Consider the following 21300-nt stretch of genomic DNA (forward strand, 5'->3'; position numbering starts at 1 on the left):
GTCGCAATTATTTATTAAAAATACAAAACTAAAAATATTTACTTATATTATTTATATCTAAACACAAAATAAATTTATTTATTGTCAATAATTATAAACATTATATATGTCAGATAGCACACAATATTTATGATTAATATATATTTATAATGTTTATTTCAATTTTTTAAAAATATTATATAAATATTTTATACATATTTTATGCATATACACATTTTAAGTTCGCGCATTTTTTACATGCACACGTGATTATCGAGCATGCGCACGAAAGATGGCGCCACTTACCTTGACAGCTGAGGCAACTCCGGAGCACCGGAGCACTGTGCGCCTGTCAAACGGACGTGACGTGAGTGACGTGCGATGTAGCGGCGGAGAGTACTCGAGAAGCCGGCGAGATATCCGGAGCAAGTTCCGGATAACGACTAACGAGCGGGAACTCGGGCAGCCAGGTCGATAGCGTGGAACATGGAGTAGCACCAAGAATTCTCGATCACCGCTGGGATTTCCACCGGGGAACGCGGTTCCCGAAGGAAGCTTCGTAGAAATAAACGTTTCGGTTAAGCAAAGTATCGCGAGCAAAAGAATCTACTTTCAATACGATGTGGCTCAGTGTCTGACTGTGCTCTGTGGGTGAGAACCTGAGAACATTGTCGGCCAGCGCGAGTATCACGAGTGCACGCATTTTACATTTACATATTGTGAATATCGTGATTGTGAGCAGTATAAAAAGTGAGAGCTGTGAAAGAGATTCGACTAGCGCTCGACTTCTCGTTTCTCGATCTCAACATTACGCCGTCAACATTAATCCGTCGTTGATTCGTCAGTAAGTTTCTCCGGCACCAAACTTATTCTAGTTATTCGATCTTAAGTACCAGGGTAATTTTTGCTATACGATTAGAAAAACCAATTGCTACCGGTTTGTCTTCTTTTTACAGTTTATTTTATTATATTCTTTGCATCTTGATTCACTTTTTTGTAATATCGGATGTTTTGTGCAACCTCAAAAGAGGATAATTCAAGGATTACTCGATATCCATGATTTCTTTCAGGATGCAATGACAGATCAAACAGTTGACTGTGTGGCACAGTGTGCAGTCAATTTGACAAAGGAAGAATTAAATCAAATCACTAGAGATGTACATCAAACTTTAATTCATCCCAAGGGCAATGAACTTTATGCAAATTATCTAGCAGTCTCTCCAGATCGTTTGAAATGTTTGGAAATATATAATACTTGTTCAAAATATTTGAATAAAGAGCAGAATCAATCGTGAGTCTACTATAATACATATTATATTTAATATGGATCTAAGCATTTTATTAAAATAAGTCTTCAAATATTTTCATGATACTTAAGATTGAGATATTTGGAAATCTATGTAACAACTTGTGTGCTAATATTGATTGGAAAAAAATATATATAGAAATTTAATACTTGTTAATAATTAAAGAACTTTACAGGACTAAAGAAAATTTATCGACAGATTCATTACAATCTCTCTTCACTAAAGTTGAAAGATTAGAAGAGACTGTCAGTAACATAGATGTCCCTGAACTAGACCTCGATCTTATGAAGAAATTCAAGAATGCTTTGAAGGAAGAAAAAACGAGAGAAGCTTTACTTACTGTATTAGACGAAACAAAAACGCGATGTCAACTTAGTTTATCTGGGAAAATACACGAACATTTTACAAATCATATCATTTCGCGGTATCGCTCGAGTTAAAATTAATCCTCAAAAGATGTACGCCTCAAAGAACTGTTACGTGCGCGCTCGCAGAAATGAAAGACACACTCTCTCTTTAGACTCTCAAGCAATCGGTTTATTCTCAAAGGAACACAGACGTAGGCGCGAGACCGAAATTGAACTAGTTGTTTACATGCGTTGTCCAGCTCTTGACAGCTGACGCTCCGTCTCAATCAATTTATCGATCGGCCCTCGGACAGCTGAGTCGCGGCCGAGGAGTATATCGGGCGATGCACGTAACAGAACTATAGCTGAATCATTTTATATCTGGACTCTATTAAATAGTTGAAAACTTGCTTCGCATGTAAATGTAGCAGTATTTATTTATAAAGCAGGAGTTTTTGAATTAGATTGTTTACACTTTTACAAGATACAAATGTCTATTAGAGCTTAAATAACCTAATTAAATAAACTATTTAAAGTAATCTTAAATAATCTCACTGCCAACTGAGGGTTAATTTTTCTTACATCACTGAAATTTATTTTGCATCTTTTTTTATACGTTACTAAAATCTGTGAGGCATTTCTACTTTATAGAAAAACACACTCTCTCGTATTAAAGAATACAAACATACACACCAAAGAAATACAGTTATACAACCCAAAGAATTTGTTACTATCTCTTACATCAAAGGGTTAAGCGACAATATCAAACGCATACTTGGTGAATTACAATTTAAAGTTGCACATACTGTGCTCAAGAGACTTAATTGTTTGATAGAAAGAGGTAAGGATAAGTTACAACATCTTAAACAAACTGAACTAGTATATAAGATAGATTGCAACCAATGTGATGCGGCCAAAACCTATGGTCGAAACGTAGTGCTATAAATTTGAAATAAATCTGGCCAGTCAGGTCAAAACAAAATTAATTATTCCAGTTTTTTATTCTCATACTGGCGAAGAAAAGAGTTTGATACTTTCATATCTAATTTATTTGTGCTAACATATACTGATTATCCTAAAATAATAGTACTTAAATATTAGAAAGTTGAATTTAGGATACTTTTAAAATTAAATATATATAAAACTGACAGCACAGTTCCTTGTACATAGTTCCTTGCCGATTTGTAATTAATTTGTAATCGGCTCAAGTTTGATTTATATTATAAACATTGTCTCGTATGTATTTTCTAGTCTACAAAATATAAATTCAGAAAAAATAAACTGTATACTGATTATGCTTGTGAAGTTAATGCGTTCAGCAGAGAAAATAGATTTGCAACTATTGTAAGATTCTTCAAAACGATTGGTTCCTGTCCTTTCGAAATCAAAATGTATAAAATAACCATATGAAAGAATCAATTTTATAACAGTTGCAAAGTTATTTTTGTCTGCGATCTTTAAATTAATCTTATATAATATTTAGTATTTTTTTAAATATATTTAATACTGTGTATCATGGCAACGGGAAATACCTCAATAAAGTGATCTTGTCAACAAGCACGAGCGGTTCCTGCATTTTATCCTTCCTACCACGCTACTATCAGTGAAGTCGCATTATAATTGGCAAATGTTGAACGTAACGCATGCAGAAGTGTCTGGGAAAAGATATATCACAATTAACGAAATTCGTGATATCATCCGAAGATTGGAAGTTAGCTTGAAATGTTCGCGGGATTTGGAAGCTGCCAGATTCCTGCGATATTCCACCTTGAAATCTCGCGATAAAATTCTAACGGACGATCTGAAGAAGATTAAAACGCGAAACAAACAGATGTTAAGTGAGTGAAACTTTTATATGCTTCAATGCCGCTTATTTAGCTCGTAATTTATTCGGAAAATCGCTCTTTAGATTTATTTCGACAAAGCGTCACGGATGTTCAGCTCGGTTCTCTCGATATATTGCCGGAAACTCTGAGAAGACAAGTGCAAAAAACATGGCATCAGAAGTAATTTATTCTAATATTATACTATTAACGATTTTGGCACATTGGTATATTACATTTCAGATACGATACTCTATTATCTCAGAACGAGCAATTAAAGAAACAAATTATTGCTACAAATTGTGCGATGAAACAGAAACAGAAAGAAGTAAGGGACTATTTACTGCTATAAATAGAATTGCAATATAAAAGTAAGATATACAAATTATTCTTAAACTATCGATAAATATTTAAGTGTTAAATTTTTAATAAGATTTAAAAAAAATTTTAATACAAAAATACATTGATTGGATTAAATCATAATTTATGATAAACAATAGAAATTTTATTTAAAAACTAGTTCTGTTTATTATGTAATGAATTTATAATACCGTTCAAAAGAACGCATACGATATTCAAATGCAATTGCAGGTATAAAATAGTGTCAAAGAAGTACACTGCACAGTTGCGCAGTTAGCAAGTGTTGATTCAGAACATTTTTTTTTATTATTATAAACGTTTTATAAACCACTTTTAGCACTGACCGATTTATAATATTTTATATTACAATTTTTGTTTAAGAACATTAAAAAGAATTTGTAAATAAAATATTCATCGTCAGTTTGAGATATTTGTGTAACAAATTATTTTTTGCGCGATATATGGTTTTGATATATCGGATATTAATTTCATCACATTAATTTTTGTGTGTTCAACTACATATTTCATAATTTATCAATTTGTAAACGTAATATACATATTGTTATTTTTTGAAATTTTAATTATACATTTTTTTAATAATAACAATCCATATATAATAAGAATCCATATATTGTAGATCGATATGTTGGAAGAGAGATTACTCATTGCAGGGTACGTTGTAAATCCTAAGAAACACTGAAAAGATTTGTAGAAAATTCTGAGGAATAAAACTTAATATATATATGTGAGAGAGAAAAATGCATAAAGTAAATAGATTAATGTAAACTGCAGATTTTAAAAACAAGTTAAAAAATTCTTGAAATAAAATATATATGAGTATTGAAAGAATTAATCATTCAAGTAAACAAATATGTATAATATTATAGGAAAATACCAATAATGCTTATTAGAAATAAATATTGCGTTAGAAAAAAATATATAAGATTACTAAGGGATTTAGTTATAATCTGATTGCGAAAGTAGGCGAAAGGTTTCTAACTTTCTTATATGAATAATATTCGCCGGTTTCAGTTCGGTTCTGAGATATTTAGAAACGAGTAGCAGATATCTTGTAAGTCAATCTAAAGATGTAATAAAATTGACATTTGTTACTTTAAAATTATTTATTTCTTTAAAAATTATATATCTTTCAGATACATGCAATAATGGCATTTTATTTAGTTAAAAAATTAAATTAGATTATTCTATTTGTTCCATCGATACATTTAGAATTAGTTGACGATTTTTAAACCTTTAGACAAAAGATGCAACCAAAAAAATCAAATTCGAATAGAATTACACAACGAAAATTGTGGGAGTTATTAGGAACAGCTTGCATATTCCTATCCACTCCGCTCATCGTCATCAGTTTGATTCTTTTATATATTTATCGTTGTTTGGTCGAGATTATGTTAAGAATCCAATTAAAAAGTAAATTCGCCGGTCTCTTGAAAGGCACGGATTGTGTATGGGCCACTGAAGACACTGTTTCTCTGTCCGTTATTAACATATTAATGATATTGGAGAAGGCAGAAAACTCGAATGCGATATTCTTAGAAGATTTCAGGAATCTAGTAAATGATCGCGTTGTTTCAAAGGCCGCTGGCACAACGCTTGAGAAGTTATTCTATCTTCGAGGACAGAAATTCGGTTATTATTTTTGGGAAAAAAGCGAGAAGATAGACTTAAAAAACAGGATCAGATGGCTGGAGTGTGTAAACGCTAATTGTGACGGATCCTGCGAAGATATCTCCGGTGAATCCTTCAGAAAAACTTTGGAAAATGTATGCAACAAATCGTTGCCTGATAATCACAGAGCTGCGTGGGAAATACTTGTTGGAGGATGCTGTCTAAAGTCCAAATATCGTGTTAAAAAAAGTTATTTATCACCTGAGAAGTGTTTTAGTACAGATATTCAAAAGATTCCTATAGTATTTCGTGTTCATCATTCCCTTGGTGATGGGGTGGCTCTTATAGATCTATTACTTAAAACAATCATTGAGAAAGATGTAAAGAAAGAAATGAGAGTAAAAATCAAAGATATCATCTCGGCAGGTAAGGCTGGTTAATTCTCTAACTTTTTAACAGTCGTAATAGAGCTAATACTCTTGAAAAAAAGCCTCAAGTAGTTTTAATGTAAATGACGTGTATCTTAACTTGAAAAAACAAATTAAATTACAGAGTGCGCAGAGTCTGCTATAATTTTTTGATATTAAAAAGGCAATAGACTTCGCACAGACTATTTCAGATATTATATTGTTATATTAATAATATGACGCTATTTTATAATTAAACATAAAGTTTTACAGTTTTTTACTGCTTTTTACATATGCGAAATAGCTGCATGTGGAATAACTTATGAAAAGATCTATTTTTGGTCTGTTCGTGAAAAAATAAAGGATAGATGTCATTTCTTATAATTTTTTAGTATTATTAATATGCCATAATTGTTTCGATAAGTACAATATATATTGTCTTAATCCCCACTTTCTTTATATTTCGATGTTTCAATTTGTGTCTCATAGAAGTTTCATTTATACGCTTTTAACATTCTTATTATATAGATTCACTGCTCCGTATATAATATCAACATAAACAAACTTTGATTGTCACTTGAAAATACTTTTAAAAACACTTTAACAATATTTCGAAAACATTAAGTATCAAATAATCTTTTTGAAATATTTGTACAATTTAAAACGTTCAAAAAATACATATATAAAATCAATTTCTGAATGTTACTTTAATATTTTTTACTTACTAAATCATATTATGTTTGCATAACGACATATAATAATAGAATTGTTAAAAAGTTAGAGAATTGATCTATTGAAGAACGTTTCAAAGAGATTGTTTCAACGTTACGCAATTTAGATGAGAGTTTTTAGAACAAGGCGAATGTTATACGATTTTATGAGAAGAATATCCGTATCGCATTGATGCCTTTTACTTACGTAACGTTTCTCACGAATTGTGCAAGATCTACGAAACCGTTTCCGTTCATCGTTGAAGTCCTCTAATAATGCAACGATCAAATCGTTAAAACAGCAAGAGAAAATATTTTTCGATCGCACATGGTTGAATTTTAAAAATCTCGTACTAAAACGAATGTACGGTATACTTAAAGAGGTCACGAGATTTACGATAATTTTACTTTTTTTTCCGAAATTCCTTATTCAACAAGCTGCTCGTAATATAGATGAAAAGTACGTTCGGTATAATTCAATACTTAACATTTAATTTAGCTTATTAAAACTGGATCAATTAAAAATTTTTTATGTCAAATTGGATATGAAAGAAATAGAAAAACATTTAAAACCTCCACTTTCAAGAAGTTTAAGGCTAACTGTTTCAATTTCTTGGTAAACTTTGATTATCAGGTAAACGTGTCTCTTTATCTTTCTTTCTAAATAAAAATAGGTAAGCATTTTTTAATTATTTTTTTCAATAAACATAGATAATAGGTACCTATTAGGTAAAGTTTTCCCATAAATTGGAACAATTGGTCTTAGAATTTCATAAGTTTACGACAAACAAATTAATTCTAATTAGCTATTATTTAATAAATATTTGTATCTTCCTACATAAGATTTAGTGTTTTGATAAGTTTGTAGAAGTACGTTTTTGTAGCATTCTACATGGCCCACCTCAAACGGGTCAAAAGATAATCTCCTACTGGTTAGAGAATAATGTGATAAACAATAAATCGCAAAATCTATTGACAAAAATCCGAGAGATAAGAAAGATTACTGGTGCTAAATTCGAAGATATTGTACTGACAGCTTTTTCTGCTAGTGTACACAAATATCACTTATGTGTAAGTATAAAGCTTTCAAGTAACGAATAATTAAATCTAAAGACATTTCTAATATATTTAAATAGTACTTACATCTAGAAAAATAGAAGATTTTACTGGCACCTAATATTCTATCGATCTGTCTCGGAATTTTTTTAAGACAAACATATTCTTATAGATCAATGAACCAATTCCCGATGCGTTAACAACCATTTTGCCGATAAGAATGTCAGCGCCCGATGAAAATTTAACGTTAGATAACAAGTTTTCTATTGTTATCTTACGCGTTTGCATTTCCAATGCGAACGGACAAACAATCGTTGAGCCAAATCGAGATTCTCAATTTTTTAAGCGTCTTCAAGATATTACAAGAACAAATAACGAACTCAGAAAGAGTTCAGATGTCTTGTTTAATTTTTGGATTATAAAATACCTATCGGCGCTATTACCAATAAAAATTTTAAAGGCTTTTCTTTTAAGTCACAGTACGATGGCATTCAGCAATATGTGCGGGCCAGAAAAAGTTCGTATTTTGAACAATTCCTTGAACCACATCGTCTTCTGGATACCAAACAAGTATTATTGCTTTTCCTTTTTACATCAATTAATAAATTTATTGTACATTATATCAATATATAGATGTGTTATAATTTACCTTTAGAAGTACTACTGCTCTCGGATTTTCTCTATTAAGTTATGGAGGCAAGTTACATTTGTCTTTAATGGCTGATAAGTCAATTGTAAAGGACGAGAGATTCTTTATGGAACTTTTAGAAAATACTGTGCATGAAATAGATACTGCTTATAATTGTATTATATCGAGGCGCTTTTCAAAGCACTAAATATTTTAATAGAAGCATCCATGAAAAAAGGTACAAATATTTAAACAATAAATTTTTACTTATTTTATATTTAATGTCTATTCAATATTTTGTTAATATGCATACAGTAATATTGTTTTGCATATAGTATTTGCATATAGTAATATTGTTATGCATATAGTAATTTAATAATATTATATACATATAATTATATTAAAAAATAATTTTAATATTAACCTTATATAATGCTTTCAGGTATTAGTATGTTTTAAACAAGGAGTATGAGAAAGTAATTAAAATATTTTGTCTCTTTTATACATATAATTTTCTTAACGAGAACACTTGTGCTACAAATATATAAATTGTTATAATACATTTATTAATACACATTTTTTACAGAACTTTTTACATAAAAATTAATTTAATTTGTCGCATAATTTGTTTAAAAATATTTAATAAATAAAATTTTTCGATTTATAACCTATTTTACAATGTATAAATATGTTGTGTTTGTCAGAAAGAAAATCCAAAATTATATTTCTATTGATCAATTTAGCATTGCATAATATATTTAATTTTATTAATTTTGTTTTGTGTGTGTGTGTGTGTGTGTGTGTGTGTGTGTGTGTGTGTGTGTGTGTGTGTGTATACATCTTTTTGTGATAAGTATTACATCTCGATAGCATAGTTTTTCAGTTATTTGACAAAAAAGTTGATGTATTTTAAATGTCAACCAAACATACTTGGAAAACTATATATGACTCAAAATTACATATTTTATAAAAATAGATATATAATATTAAAGTATAAGACTGTGTGAACATATGATACAGTATATATATCACTGTGTATCAAAATTTACAATATTCCAAATAAATCATATTATCAAATACAAGATTAATATTTCATAAATGATAAGATATTGACATGACAAACATACAACATTGATACAGAGATAAGTAATAAGTCTGTATCCGTATGCTTCATAATCAAGCCCGTAAAAAAACGTTTAAAGTCGGAATGAAAAAAATTAATAAAAACTTGTTTTGTGGAACCTTTAAGTAGTTAAATTATGTAGTATTACAACACTCAATAATATTTCTTTAAACGCATTCAATGTGTAAATAATACGTTTATTTAAATGTAGAAATGAATTCAGAGTATGAAGAAACGGTGGTTGCAATCGCTTGTTACTGATTGTGAAACACTCCCGCCTCTAACAACTGACGTTCTTCATCAATAGCGGTAACAATCGGCGGGTAAAATAGAAGAAGTAGTTGCAGTGAAGTTGCAATGAAGTTAATATATATACTGTGAAATAATTTAAAAGTATTTACCTTATATGTTGGCCACAAAACAATTTGTTTTAAATATTGAGAAATAATGTAACATTAATACCGATTATTTTTTAATAAATCTTTAAAGTTTTTTTTTTAATGTATAATTGATTTAAATAAAAGTTAGTGACTTCAAATTACTTTTTATTACTATACAAATATAATAAATAATGTATGTTCTTCACATGCTCTTTACAGCGTTCACTTTATTTGAGCATAACTATAGAATGTATTTACATTAAAGTTTTTTCAATTACACTTAATTCTTTTGGTATTACAATAAATTTCGCGCATTTAAAATTATGTGCACAATTTTAAACAATAGAACTCTGTTTAAAAATGATATCAAAGTACAGAGCTAGACGAGAACTACTGAGATTTGTCGCCAGAATTGACCTAACTATCCAGCACGACACATTTTTTCGAGTGTCGTGCTGATTTCGGGCATTTAACATTATGCGCACACGTTTAAACGCCAGAACTCTGTTTAAAAACGATATCAAAGCATAGGACTATAATATACATTATGTTCTGTCGTGATTTATGCCTTCGTATAATCTGCCGCCAAGTCGCCGGTCTCACTCACAAATTTACAATCAGCTCACTGGCGACTCCGAATCCCGAATAGCCTCGACAGTATAGATATACTGTACTACGATGTGGCTGACTGTGCTTTGTGGGTGAGAACATTGTCGACCTGCGCACGAGTGTCACGAGTGTGTGCATTTCGCATTCATATAACGTGGATATTGCGATCGTGAGCAGTATAAAAAGTGAGAACTGTGAAAGAGGTTCGACCAGCGCTTGACTTCTCAATTCTCGATTCCAACATTACGCGTAATCCGTCGTTGATCCATCAGTAAGTTTTTCCAGCATCCAACTTATTATATATAGTTATTTGATCTTCGTGAGTCTCGTCATCCGGATTGATAACGTTAATAACAAACAATATAAAAGCTTATTTAACACGCATGTATTTGTCTGATTTTTGCTGGAAAATGTTAAAAATTTTAACTATAAAAACCGGTAATTGCCCAATATCGGAGCACGACAGTCTTTGAAGTTGGTTGAGAAAAGTTTAGTGGTACAGTGATAGAAAATGATTAAAATTATTTCAGTTTTATTAGTAATTGCTTACCTCCTTATCGCATGTAAAAATTTCTAATCGTACTTTTATTGAATTAAGTACCAGAGTAATTTTTGGTATACGATTAGAAAAACCACTTGTTACCGATGTGTCTTCTTTTCATAGTTTATTTTATTGTATTCTTTATTTGTTGCATCTTGATTCACTTATCTGAAATATCGGATGATGCAACATCGAAAGAGGCTAATTCAAGGATCACTCGATATTCATGATTTCTTTCAGGATGCAATGACAGATCAAGCAATGGCACAGGGTGAAGTCAAGTTGACTGAGGAACAATTAAATCAAATCACTAGAGATATACATTATACTTTAACTCATTCAGAGGGCAATAAACTTTATGCACGTTTTCTTGAACATAATGCAGCAGTCTACCCAAATTGTCCAGAACTTTTAAAATGTTTGGAAACATATAATACTTGTTCAAAATATTTGAATAAAGAGCAGAATCAATCGTGAGTCTACTATAATACATATTATATTTAATATGGATCTAAGCATTTTATTAAAATAAGTCTTCAAATATTTTCGTGATACTTAAGATTAAGATATTCGGAAATCTGTGTAACAACTTGTATGTTAAAATTGATTTAAAAAAAATATATATAGAAATTTGATACTTGTTAATAATGAAAGAACTTTACAGGGTTGAAGGAAATTTGTCGACAGATTCATTAGAATTTCTCTTCACTAAAGTTGAAGAAATAAAAAAGACTGTCAAAAACATAGATGTCTCTGAAATAGACCTTGATCTTATGACAAAATTCGAGATTGCCTTGAAAGAAAAAAAAACGAAAGAAGCCTTACTTACTGTATTAGACGAAACAAAAACGCGATGTCAACATGCTTTATCTGGGGAAATATACAGACATTTTACAAATTATATAATTTCGCGGAATTACTCAAGTTAAAATTAATTTTCAGAAGATGTACGCCTCAAAGAACTAAGGCTGAATCATTTTTGATCTGGACTCTAATAGATATTTGAAAATTTGGCATGTAAATACAGCAGTATTTATAAAGCAGGAATTCTCTGTATAAAATAATCATATAAAAGAATCAATTTTATAACAGTTGCAAAGTTATTTTTGTCTGCGATCTTTAAATTAATCTTATATAATATTTAGTATTTTTTTAAATATATTTAATACTGTGTATCATGGCAACGGGAAATACCTCAATAAAGTGATCTTGTCAACAAGCACGAGCGGTTCCTGCATTTTATCCTTCCTACTATCAGTGAAGTCGTATTATAATTGGCAAATGTTGAACGTAACGCATGCAGAAGTGTCTGGGAAAAGATATATCACAATTAATGAAATTCGTGATATCATCCGAAGATTGGAAGTTAGCTTGAAATGTTCGCGGGATTTGGAAGCTGCCAGATTCCTGCGATATTCCACCTTGAAATCTCGCGATAAAATTCTAACGGACGATCTGAAGAAGATTAAAACGCGAAACAAACAGATGTTAAGTGAGTGAAACTTTTATATGCTTCAATGCCGCTTATTTAGCTCGTAATTTATTCGGAAAATCGCTCTTTAGATTTATTTCGACAAAGCGTCACGGATGTTCAGCTTGGTTCTCTCGATATATTGCCGGAAACTCTGAGAAGACAAGTGCAAAAAACATGGCATCAGAAGTAATTTATTCTAATATTATACTATTAACGATTTTGGCACATTGGTATATTACATTTCAGATACGATACTCTATTATCTCAGAACGAGCAATTAAAGAAACAAATTATTGCTACAAATTGTGCGATAAAACAGAAACAGAAAGAAGTAAGGGACTATTTACTGCTATAAATAGAATTGCAATATAAAAGTAAGATATACAAATTATTCTTAAACTATCGATAAATATTTAAGTGTTAAATTTTTAATAAGATTAAAAAAAAATTTTAATACAAAAGTACATTGATTGGATTAAATCATAATTTATGATAAACAATAGAAATTTTATTTAAAAACTAGTTCTGTTTATTATGTAATGAATTTATAATACCGTTCAAAAGAACGCATACGATATTCAAATGCAATTGCAGGTATAAAATAGTGTCAAAGAAATACACTGCACAGTTGCGCAATTAGCAGGTGTTGATTCAGAATTTTTTATTATTATTATAAGGGTTTTATAAAGCACTTTTAGCACTGACCAATTTACAATATTTTATATAACAATTTTTTTAAGAATATTAAAAAGAATTTGTCAATAAAATATTTCTCGTCAGTTTGAGATATTTGCGTAAGAAATTATTTTTTGCGCAATACATGGTTTTGATATATCGGATATTAATTTTAAACATCACATTAATTTTGGTGTGTAATTCATAATTCATAATTTGTAAACGTAATATACATATTGTTATTTTTTGAAATTTTAATTATATAACGTTTTTCATAATAACAATAAATCCATATATTGTAGATCGATATGTTGGAAGAGAGATTACTCATTGCAGGAAACGTTGTAAATCTTAAAGGGAACACTGAAAAGATTTGCAGAAAATTCTGACAAATAAAACATAAAATATATACGTGAGAGAGAAAAATGCATAAAGTAACAAGATTAATGTAAACTGCAAATTTTAAAAGCAAGATAAAAAATTCTTGAATAAAATAAAATATATATGACTATTAAAAGAATTAATTATTTAAGTAAACAAATATGTATAATATTAAAGGCAAATATCAATATATGCTTGTTAGAAATATTGCGTCGGAAAAAATTATTTATTTCTTTAAACATTATATCTTTTAGATTATGCAATAATGACATTTCATTCAGTTAAAAAATTAAATTAAAAAAGATTATTCTGTTTGTTCCACCGATACATTTAGAATTAGTCAACAATTTTTAAACCTTTAGACAAGAGATGCAAACAAAAAAAATCAAATTTGAATAGAATTACATATCGAAAATTACGGGAATTGTTAGAAACAGCTTGCATATTCCTGTCCGTTCATCGTGATCAGTCTGATTCTTTGATACATCTGTCGTCGTTTGGTCGAAATTATATTAAGAATCCAATTAAAAAGTAGTAAATTTTCCGGTCTTTTGAAAGGTACAGATTATGTATGGGTCACTGAAGACACTGTTTCTCTGTCCGTTATTAATATCTTAATGATATTGAAGAAGGTCGCGAGAAACTTGAACACGATATTCTTAGATTTCGTAAATAATCGCGTTGTTTCAAAGGCCGCTGGCACAACGCTTGAAAAGTTATCTTCGAGGACAGAATTCGGTTATTATTTTTGGGAAAAAAGCGAGAAGGTAGACTTGAAAAATAGGATCAGATAACTGGAATGTGTAAATGTTAATTGCTACGAATCCTACGAAGATATCTCTGGTGAATCCTTCAGAAAAACTTTGGAAAATGTATGCAACAAATTGTTGCCTGATAATCACAAAGCTGCGTGGGAAATTCTTGTTGGAGGATGCTGTATAAAGTCCAAATATCGTGTTAAAAAAAATCATTTATTACCTGAGAAGTGTTTTAGTACAAATATTCAAAAGATTCCTGTAATATTTCGTGTTCATCATTCCCTTGGGGTGGTTCTTGTCGATGATCTATTAACTATCTATGATCTATCTTAAAACAGTCGTTGAGGAAAATGTAAAGAAAGAAATGAGAGTAAAAATCAAAGATATCTCGGCAGATGAGGGTGATTAATTCTCTAACTTTTTAATAACAGTGATAGAGCCAATACTCTTGAAAAAAATGCCCCAGTGAGTACAATAATGTTTAAAAAATATTAATTTTTTTAATGTTTGAGAAACATTTTTAAAAACATTTTTTAAAAATTTAAATAGTGGGATAAGTTTTTCTCATAAAAAAAATTTTTATTTTACATTAAAAAATATTCTTTTATTATTTTAATAAACATTTATTTAAAACTATTTTATAAATAAAATTTTTCAATAACATATTTTCTATAACATATTTTACGATGTATAAATATCTTGTGTTTGTCAGAAAGAGAATCCAAAATTATATTTCTATTGATCAATTTAGTATTGCATAATATGTTTAATTTTATTAATTTTGTTTTATGTGTGTGTGTGTGTGTGTGTGTGTGTGTGTGTACTTTTTGTGATTAGTATAGTATTACATCTCGATAGCGTATTTTTCAGTTTTTAACAAAAAAATTGATGTATTTTAAGTATCAAACAAACATACTTGAAAAACTATACATGACTCAAAATTACATATTTTATAAAAATAGTAGATAAATAATCTTAAAGCACTAGACTGTGTGTATCATATGATACAATATATGTATTACTGTCTATCAAAATTACAATGATCTAGCTATATCATATTATCAAATAAAACATTAATATTTGATAAATGATAAAATATTGACATGACAAACATACAACAATGATATAATACAGAGATAAGTAATAAGTCTATATCCGTATGCCACATAATCAAGCCCATAAAAAGACGTTTAGAGTCAAAAATAAAAAATTAATAAAAAACTTATTTTGTAGAACGTTTAACTAGTTAAATTATATAGTTTTACGACACTCAATAATATTTCTTTAAACGCATTTAATGTGTAAATAATACATTTATTTAAATGTAGATATAAATTCAGGGTATGAATTCAGGTATGAGAAACGGTGGTTGCAATCGTTTGTTATTGATTGTGAAACACTCCCGCCTCTAACAACTGACGTTTTCATCAATAGTGGTAACGATAAGCGGATAAAATATAAGAAGTAATTGCAATGAAATTAATATATATACTGAAATAATATAAAAGTATTTACCTTATGTGTTGGTCACAAAACTATTTGTTTTAAATATCGAGAAATAATGTAACATTTGGTTAACATCAATTATTTTTTAATAAATCCTTAAAATTTTTTATGTGTTACTTATTTAAACAAAAGTTAGTGACTTCTAATGACTTTTTATTACTATACAAATATAATAAGTAATATATGTTCTTCACATGTTCTTTACAGCGTTTACTTCATTTATACATAACTATATAATATATTTACATTAAAGTTTTTTCAATTACACTTAATTCTTTGGTATTACAATCAAGTTCTTGTGAACTGCGATTACGTACGAGGTGCACGAATCAAATTACATAGAACGGAGTTCCAACATTTTCTTTGATTTCACCGTCATTCCGTTAACCCAACACAAATAGCTGCAGGATCATCAACAGTCTTGCTTCCGTTGCACCGACATCTCGGAAGACGTGACTGCCATCCATTCATTGGTCGTCGATTGGAACCACGTCAAGCCCAAGGAATATCTACCATTGAGATTGGCATGTTGGCAGTGACTGAACCACCATCCACCTCGATAGTTGGCTGCACAGTCAGTCGTGCTGATGTCCATGTCGCGATCTTTGGCGCTGAACGCCATACCATCTTGGTAAGACAATGCGTCGGTCGCGTTACCCGAATAACCCGATACATGGAGTCGATAACCAGTCTCCTCGGAGTCAATTGTAAAGTGTTCGTACTCGGCGCGCCAGTAAACACCGTAGGTGTCAGTCAGATCAACTCGTAGCCTGCTACAATTGTCGCGAGTGAGTCGATGCAGTGCCTCGTTACCAATCCAGAACTCGCTGACGGGCGAACCAAAGCCAACCGAGTACTCGTTCCAGGTACGATCAAAATCGACCACGCCATCAATTCTGCGAGCCACGACGATCCAACCGGCACGGCAGGAGGCCAGCAGTGGTGCACCAGGACCACGTGCTAGTAAAGTTAAGCCATCGCGCTCCTCGCAATTTCCCGGAAGGGAATCTACCATAAGACGGTACTGATCCTCCACTTGTTCTAGTTCGTGCGTAACGTTTACCGCCTTGGCCAAATTCCGAGAAAGGTCCAGTCGACTGAGAGTCTCGTTCAAGGTCTCCAGACTCTTCCGTTGTATATCGCTCTTCTCCTGCAGTTGCGACGCACTTACGCTCAACGCCTGAACCGCTCGTCGAAGATTGCCGAGCTCTTCCCTCGTCAGCGATAGCTCGGCCGCCTTTCGCGCCGCATTTATTTCCAGTCTCGCCAATTCTCGCTTCACCTCAGAACGATTAGTGTAAACGGCTTCCTCGAGCAGACGAACCGAATCGTACAGTCGCACTACCGACTCGTCCAGCTCGTTCATCGACATCAAATCCTGGGTTGCATTAGACACTCTCTTCGAGAGATCCATTTGCGCCAGCTCGAGATTTCTCATCCGTTCCTCGAGCTGCTCACGGTCCTCATATACCACTCGCTTCTCCACCATTGCTCGCTTTCGCGCTACCACAGAGATCTTCCGCTCGACGTTACGTAGACGTTCCTCGAAACGCGCACGATGAGCCAGGGCGCGGGAATAACTGTGTCTTCGAGCAATTTCATGCGGTCCGCTCACTTCATTGCGAAAGATGTCAACCTTATTGTGATGTTCCATCTTCTGCGAATCCTGCCGCTGACCAGGAAGCGTGGACTCGCATTTCAGGGATTTCAGCTCGATCTGCACCGTACTTAACTGCAACAAATAAATAGAGAGATAAGTTTTACATTTTGTACAGTTAAATAAAAGTTGATTCGTGATTACTCTTTGTTCAACTTTGTTCAACTTAAATATTTTTTTAAATAAACAATTAAATTTTTTAATTGATTAGTAAAATCAATAATGATCTCTAATCTCATAGAAATCTCTTTGTTTCACGAACAAAAAACATTTTCTTGTCAATTCGTTTTAATCCATCGCCTTTTTACAGGCGGTCCTTGAAATACGTAGTATGCGTGAGTACACGTGTGTGATACACACGCGCTTATGGAATGCGTGAGAGTAAGGCCACAGCTGTCGATTCGTGTGGCTGTGGTCGTCATGCGTGTGTTAAATACCACAGACGGTAAAGAACGTCGATCGAAATGTATACATGGGATCAAAAATAAACTCGCGCAAATGCATGGTCACAGAATTTCTCTCAAAAACATCTCTCAAAAAAATATATATTAATTTAATATATATTAAAGAATATTCATTTTATATTGTCTTGTTTATTTTATATAATACGTAATATAATTTCGTACATTATTATTTTTTTTTTGTAAAATTAAATTAGAGTGAATACAATGCTCTACATTGTCATTATTTTTTCCTGTAAACTATTTAAAAAAATTCAATTTTTTAATATCATCTCTAAGTAATTTCGCGAAAGAAATTGCACGAGAGAAATTTCAATTTACAAATTTGCATTTCTATTCTGTCCAATGATCCATTTAGCTCACATTCTCATCACAAAACTAATTTTCAAAATTTCATTATATATTTGCCTTCTTATATATGACGATTGAGAGTTGAAGGTACAAGCGCAAAGGGTGGCAAATATTTGAGAGGAGGGAGAAGGGTGGGTCGATAGGCCCAAAAGACATATGCGTGCGGCCCAAAGAAAAGGCCCGTTGCGCGGGCGAGGCGGGAGGAAGGGAAAGGGAAAAGAGGAGGAGGAGGAGGAGGAGGAGGTTGAGAAGCAGCTGCCAAGCGGCAAAACGAGAAACAGGAACCAAGCAGCTGGCCGCCCCGTGCAAGGCGCAGGTGCACCGACCATGCATCCCCCTTTCTTTTTCCTGCCGTAAATACTAAATGGTAGCGGCAGCCGTTATCTACGGACGCCCGTTGTCCGCGCGCGAGCGACCGCATGCCGGGCCCTTCGGCGTATGTTATACGAATACCACGAAATCGATCTCGGACCATTGTGGGTGAAAAAAAATCGGTCGTGGTCACTGAGCGGCACGCGCGCGTCTAGGAATCGTCGACAATGGCACTGGAGAGAACATACGTAATATACAAATCTTTATACGTGCGGGATGTATCATTCTTTTGTATAGATTTCACGTAAAAGAGGATAGAAAAACTGACTTGCAGCGCCGAATTATATGAAACATCTGGCGATTGAGCACTAAATTATACGTATAACATATACCATTACGTTACCATTTTAAAATAAAGTACTCCAAAAAAAAAAAAGAAAAACATTTATACTCGGATATAAATTTTCGTAAAGATAACAAATGAGAAATGAAAGCTTGATCCGTTGTTAAAATACACCTCTTGTACAATAAATAAATCTCTTTCTCTCTCCTCTTATTCCACGCCTGGTTTGGCTCACAACTGCGTCGCAAATTGGTACCACCTGCCTATCGTCTTCTGCTCTTTTTTTTTCTCCGGTATCAGCCTTACTCTCTAACATCTGCGAAAAGAAGATGATTTACCTGACTGCTGACATCCGCGCAGGAGCGGGACAGGAGGCTGGCGCGTTCCTTGGTCGCGGCGATGTCGAGCCTGATGGTACCGAGAGTGGCCTCGATCTTGGTGATCCTCCCGCCGAGATCGCGTATGCTCCTACCAACCTCGGCGACGTCGCCCCTCAACAGGGTAAGCTCGCTCCTCATCCTCGAGCGCTCGGCGAGCTCCTCACTGGCGTTCCGCGTCCTGAGCACCTCGGCGACCTCGCTTTGTAGCTCCGTCACGGCGCTGCCTAGCCATCTCACCCTCAATCGCTCGTTCTTCGCCTCGTTGCCGCTTCCGCCGCGAAGAGCGTTCACTTCCTTCCTGCACGTGCGAGGGGAATACGATTATAATGTGTTTTTGTGGTGTCCCTCCCCCCTTCATTAAAATGACCACGTTTCTTCGTGTACAAAAATAAAAGCAATAAATGAACAAGACCATCGTACTTTAAAAAGAAAAGTAAAAGGTAAATCCATTTTTCCATCTTTTATTATTTTTATATTTTATTATATATGTAAAATTAATAATAGCATTATATTATGACATAACATTGCTGTTCACCTAAATTCAAATAGATCTTATTACACTGACAATTTTATATAAATTAAAATTCATTTATACAAAATTATAACTTTGTATAATAATAAAATTATTAGATTTATTATGTAAAATAATAATAATATAATTTTTAATATTTATATAAAAAAATATATATATTATCAAAAATTTTACAATGGCCTTTGTGAAAAATTGGTTCGACAGAAACCTTAGACTTCAGTTAACTTTTAAGACTTCTCACATGTGCACCGACCAATAGCATAATTACGCACTTGATAAGGTCCAGTAACATGTATATTATATTACGATACACTATATGCGAAAAAAAAACAATGCAGTACAAATTGCATCTTACCTCAATTGCTTAACTTCGTTCCTAAGGACAATGAGTTCTGTGTTCTTCTCCATTGCTTGTTTTAAACTCTCCTCCAAGGCATTATAGTCCTCTTGTCGATGATCCAATAGTGCGCTCACTTGCTCCTGCAGTAACTTAATTGTACTATTGAGATCTTCGTCCGTGCGCGTGCCGGCAATCAACGTACTCGTGGCGATAATCGCTGATAATAACAACAGTAGCCTCCCCATTTCCGTCGAGTATCTCTTGATACGTCGAGTGTCTTTAGTTAAGATCGTCGGACTTTTTAATTTTCAATGCATATATTTCCCTTTTCACAGGGAAATATATTTTTTATTTTATAAATCTTCGAGTATTGCGTGTGCGTACTATTTTATCGTTTTTACACGTACGAATCCTTGGACTCTACTCGATAATTAACAGACCCTTTTTTTATTTCCAAATTTAATATTATATAAACCGTCGCATTTTTTTTAATTCTTGGAAATTCTCAGTCGAGATCTCAACTTCGAATTTCCTCAATGAGAATTTTTCACGACACTTGAACACAATTGATAAACGGATTTATCGTGATTTAACGATGTGCGATTCATCCGATTTATCCCAACGAGACTGTTCAGCCAGAGTCTTGAGTCACGTGCAGACCGGCGAATGTCACAGTGTGCTTGACCGCCTCTCTAAAGCCTACTGGCGCGGCCGAAACGGTGTACGAGTTTTATATCGGCCCTTGGACAAAGGTCCGCTCGGACCCGGTGTGAAGCAGGTGTTCGGCAACACCGGGCCCTCGCCCAGGTATATATTGTCTCGCGCGCCGCCGTCCGTATCCCCACACACATACGCCTGCTGCATGGTCCCTACCCACTCATTCCGAGATGAGTATGAGATCGTAATAGATACGTCGCGCGTAAGATCGTGATATGATAAATGCGCGAGTAGGGGATGCTGAGTAATAAGCGCGTCTGGTGCAAGATTTTCGGCTGGAAATGTTTTATCCCGATAAAATTGGATTTGAGTTAAACTTAAACTCCTTCTGTAAAATTTTTAAACTTTATTTTCGTACCATTTTAATAAGTACTTTTCCAGTCAAGACAGATTCTATAAAATTAAGGCTTATCTAAAAGACTGAATGGACAAAACTTTGTTTGCTTGCGATTTGTCGGACAGCACGAATCACAGAATTGTATTATGCGGATGTATTACGAGCGTTTTAAATGAA

General features: G+C 32.7%; 6 protein-coding genes across 10 annotated transcripts; 5 read left to right on the forward strand and 1 right to left on the reverse strand.

The window, feature by feature from the left end:
* Positions 1-338: 338 nt before the first annotated feature.
* On the forward strand, positions 339-3190 carry LOC105834495. The gene is made up of 3 exons (XM_012677025.3): positions 339-823; positions 1050-1270; positions 1462-3190. The coding sequence occupies exons 2-3, from the start codon at positions 1056-1058 to the stop codon at positions 1724-1726; spliced, it is 480 nt and encodes a 159-aa protein (XP_012532479.1). The 5' UTR covers positions 339-823; positions 1050-1055; the 3' UTR covers positions 1727-3190.
* A 45-nt stretch (positions 3191-3235) lies between these two features.
* LOC105834491 lies at positions 3236-4663 on the forward strand. 4 transcript variants are annotated; one of them, XM_036286943.1, is made up of 4 exons: positions 3236-3471; positions 3543-3639; positions 3700-3784; positions 4454-4663. In XM_036286943.1, exons 1-4 carry the CDS (start codon positions 3261-3263, stop codon positions 4514-4516), a joined length of 456 nt encoding a protein of 151 aa, XP_036142836.1. In that variant the 5' UTR covers positions 3236-3260; the 3' UTR covers positions 4517-4663. The 4 variants fall into 4 exon arrangements, with proteins under 4 accessions (XP_036142836.1, XP_036142843.1, XP_036142845.1 ...); XM_036286950.1 differs by having other exon boundaries at positions 3700-3827; positions 4454-4492; XM_036286952.1 differs by lacking the exon at positions 4454-4663 and adding an exon at positions 4048-4378 and having other exon boundaries at positions 3700-3827.
* Positions 4664-4783: 120 nt separating this feature from the next.
* LOC118644089 lies at positions 4784-6804 on the forward strand. Its single transcript, XM_036286933.1, has 2 exons — positions 4784-5871; positions 6691-6804. The coding sequence occupies exons 1-2, from the start codon at positions 5082-5084 to the stop codon at positions 6702-6704; spliced, it is 804 nt and encodes a 267-aa protein (XP_036142826.1). The 5' UTR covers positions 4784-5081; the 3' UTR covers positions 6705-6804.
* Positions 6805-6908: 104 nt separating this feature from the next.
* Positions 6909-8782, forward strand: LOC105829846. The gene is made up of 5 exons (XM_036286926.1): positions 6909-7022; positions 7447-7633; positions 7791-8188; positions 8274-8484; positions 8689-8782. The coding sequence occupies exons 1-4, from the start codon at positions 6925-6927 to the stop codon at positions 8452-8454; spliced, it is 864 nt and encodes a 287-aa protein (XP_036142819.1). The 5' UTR covers positions 6909-6924; the 3' UTR covers positions 8455-8484; positions 8689-8782.
* A 1370-nt stretch (positions 8783-10152) lies between these two features.
* LOC105827761 lies at positions 10153-15390 on the forward strand. Of its 2 annotated transcripts, XM_036284205.1 has the most exons (6): positions 10153-10629; positions 11140-11372; positions 11564-12391; positions 12463-12559; positions 12620-12704; positions 13351-15390. In XM_036284205.1, the coding sequence occupies exons 3-6, from the start codon at positions 12181-12183 to the stop codon at positions 13435-13437; spliced, it is 480 nt and encodes a 159-aa protein (XP_036140098.1). In that variant the 5' UTR covers positions 10153-10629; positions 11140-11372; positions 11564-12180; the 3' UTR covers positions 13438-15390. The 2 variants fall into 2 exon arrangements, with proteins under 2 accessions (XP_036140098.1, XP_036140094.1); XM_036284201.1 differs by lacking the exons at positions 12463-12559; positions 12620-12704; positions 13351-15390 and having other exon boundaries at positions 10195-10629; positions 11564-12121.
* A 438-nt stretch (positions 15391-15828) lies between these two features.
* Positions 15829-21218, reverse strand: LOC105827763 (protein scabrous). The gene is made up of 3 exons (XM_012665864.3): positions 20085-21218; positions 19156-19495; positions 15829-17425 (listed from the first exon to the last, which is right to left on the reverse strand). Exons 1-3 carry the CDS (start codon positions 20312-20314, stop codon positions 16106-16108), a joined length of 1890 nt encoding a protein of 629 aa, XP_012521318.1. The 5' UTR covers positions 20315-21218; the 3' UTR covers positions 15829-16105.
* Between the last annotated feature and the right edge of the window lie 82 nt (positions 21219-21300).

This window comes from Monomorium pharaonis, chromosome 1, assembly GCF_013373865.1.
Source record: "Monomorium pharaonis isolate MP-MQ-018 chromosome 1, ASM1337386v2, whole genome shotgun sequence".
In the NCBI taxonomy this organism is placed as follows: Eukaryota; Metazoa; Arthropoda; class Insecta; order Hymenoptera; family Formicidae; genus Monomorium; species Monomorium pharaonis.

Coding starts and splice junctions, on each gene's coding strand:
- LOC105834495 (XM_012677025.3), top strand. CDS start 1,056: ATGACAGATCAAACAGTTGACTGTGTGGCACAGTGTGCAGTCAATTTG. Junction 1,271..1,461: donor AATAAAGAGCAGAATCAATC/GTGAGTCTACTA, acceptor AGAACTTTACAG/GACTAAAGAAAATTTATCGA.
- LOC105834491 (XM_036286943.1), top strand. CDS start 3,261: ATGTTGAACGTAACGCATGCAGAAGTGTCTGGGAAAAGATATATCACA. Junction 3,472..3,542: donor GCGAAACAAACAGATGTTAA/GTGAGTGAAACT, acceptor ATCGCTCTTTAG/ATTTATTTCGACAAAGCGTC. Junction 3,785..4,453: donor TGAAACAGAAACAGAAAGAA/GTAAGGGACTAT, acceptor CATATATTGTAG/ATCGATATGTTGGAAGAGAG.
- LOC118644089 (XM_036286933.1), top strand. CDS start 5,082: ATGCAACCAAAAAAATCAAATTCGAATAGAATTACACAACGAAAATTG.
- LOC105829846 (XM_036286926.1), top strand. CDS start 6,925: ATGTACGGTATACTTAAAGAGGTCACGAGATTTACGATAATTTTACTT. Junction 7,023..7,446: donor GCTCGTAATATAGATGAAAA/GTACGTTCGGTA, acceptor ACGTTTTTGTAG/CATTCTACATGGCCCACCTC. Junction 7,634..7,790: donor TACACAAATATCACTTATGT/GTAAGTATAAAG, acceptor ATATTCTTATAG/ATCAATGAACCAATTCCCGA.
- LOC105827761 (XM_036284201.1), top strand. CDS start 11,146: ATGACAGATCAAGCAATGGCACAGGGTGAAGTCAAGTTGACTGAGGAA. Junction 11,373..11,563: donor AATAAAGAGCAGAATCAATC/GTGAGTCTACTA, acceptor AGAACTTTACAG/GGTTGAAGGAAATTTGTCGA.
- LOC105827763 (XM_012665864.3), bottom strand. CDS start 20,314: ATGGGGAGGCTACTGTTGTTATTATCAGCGATTATCGCCACGAGTACG. Junction 19,496..20,084: donor AACGAAGTTAAGCAATTGAG/GTAAGATGCAAT, acceptor TCGCACGTGCAG/GAAGGAAGTGAACGCTCTTC. Junction 17,426..19,155: donor GCGCGGATGTCAGCAGTCAG/GTAAATCATCTT, acceptor TATTTGTTGCAG/TTAAGTACGGTGCAGATCGA.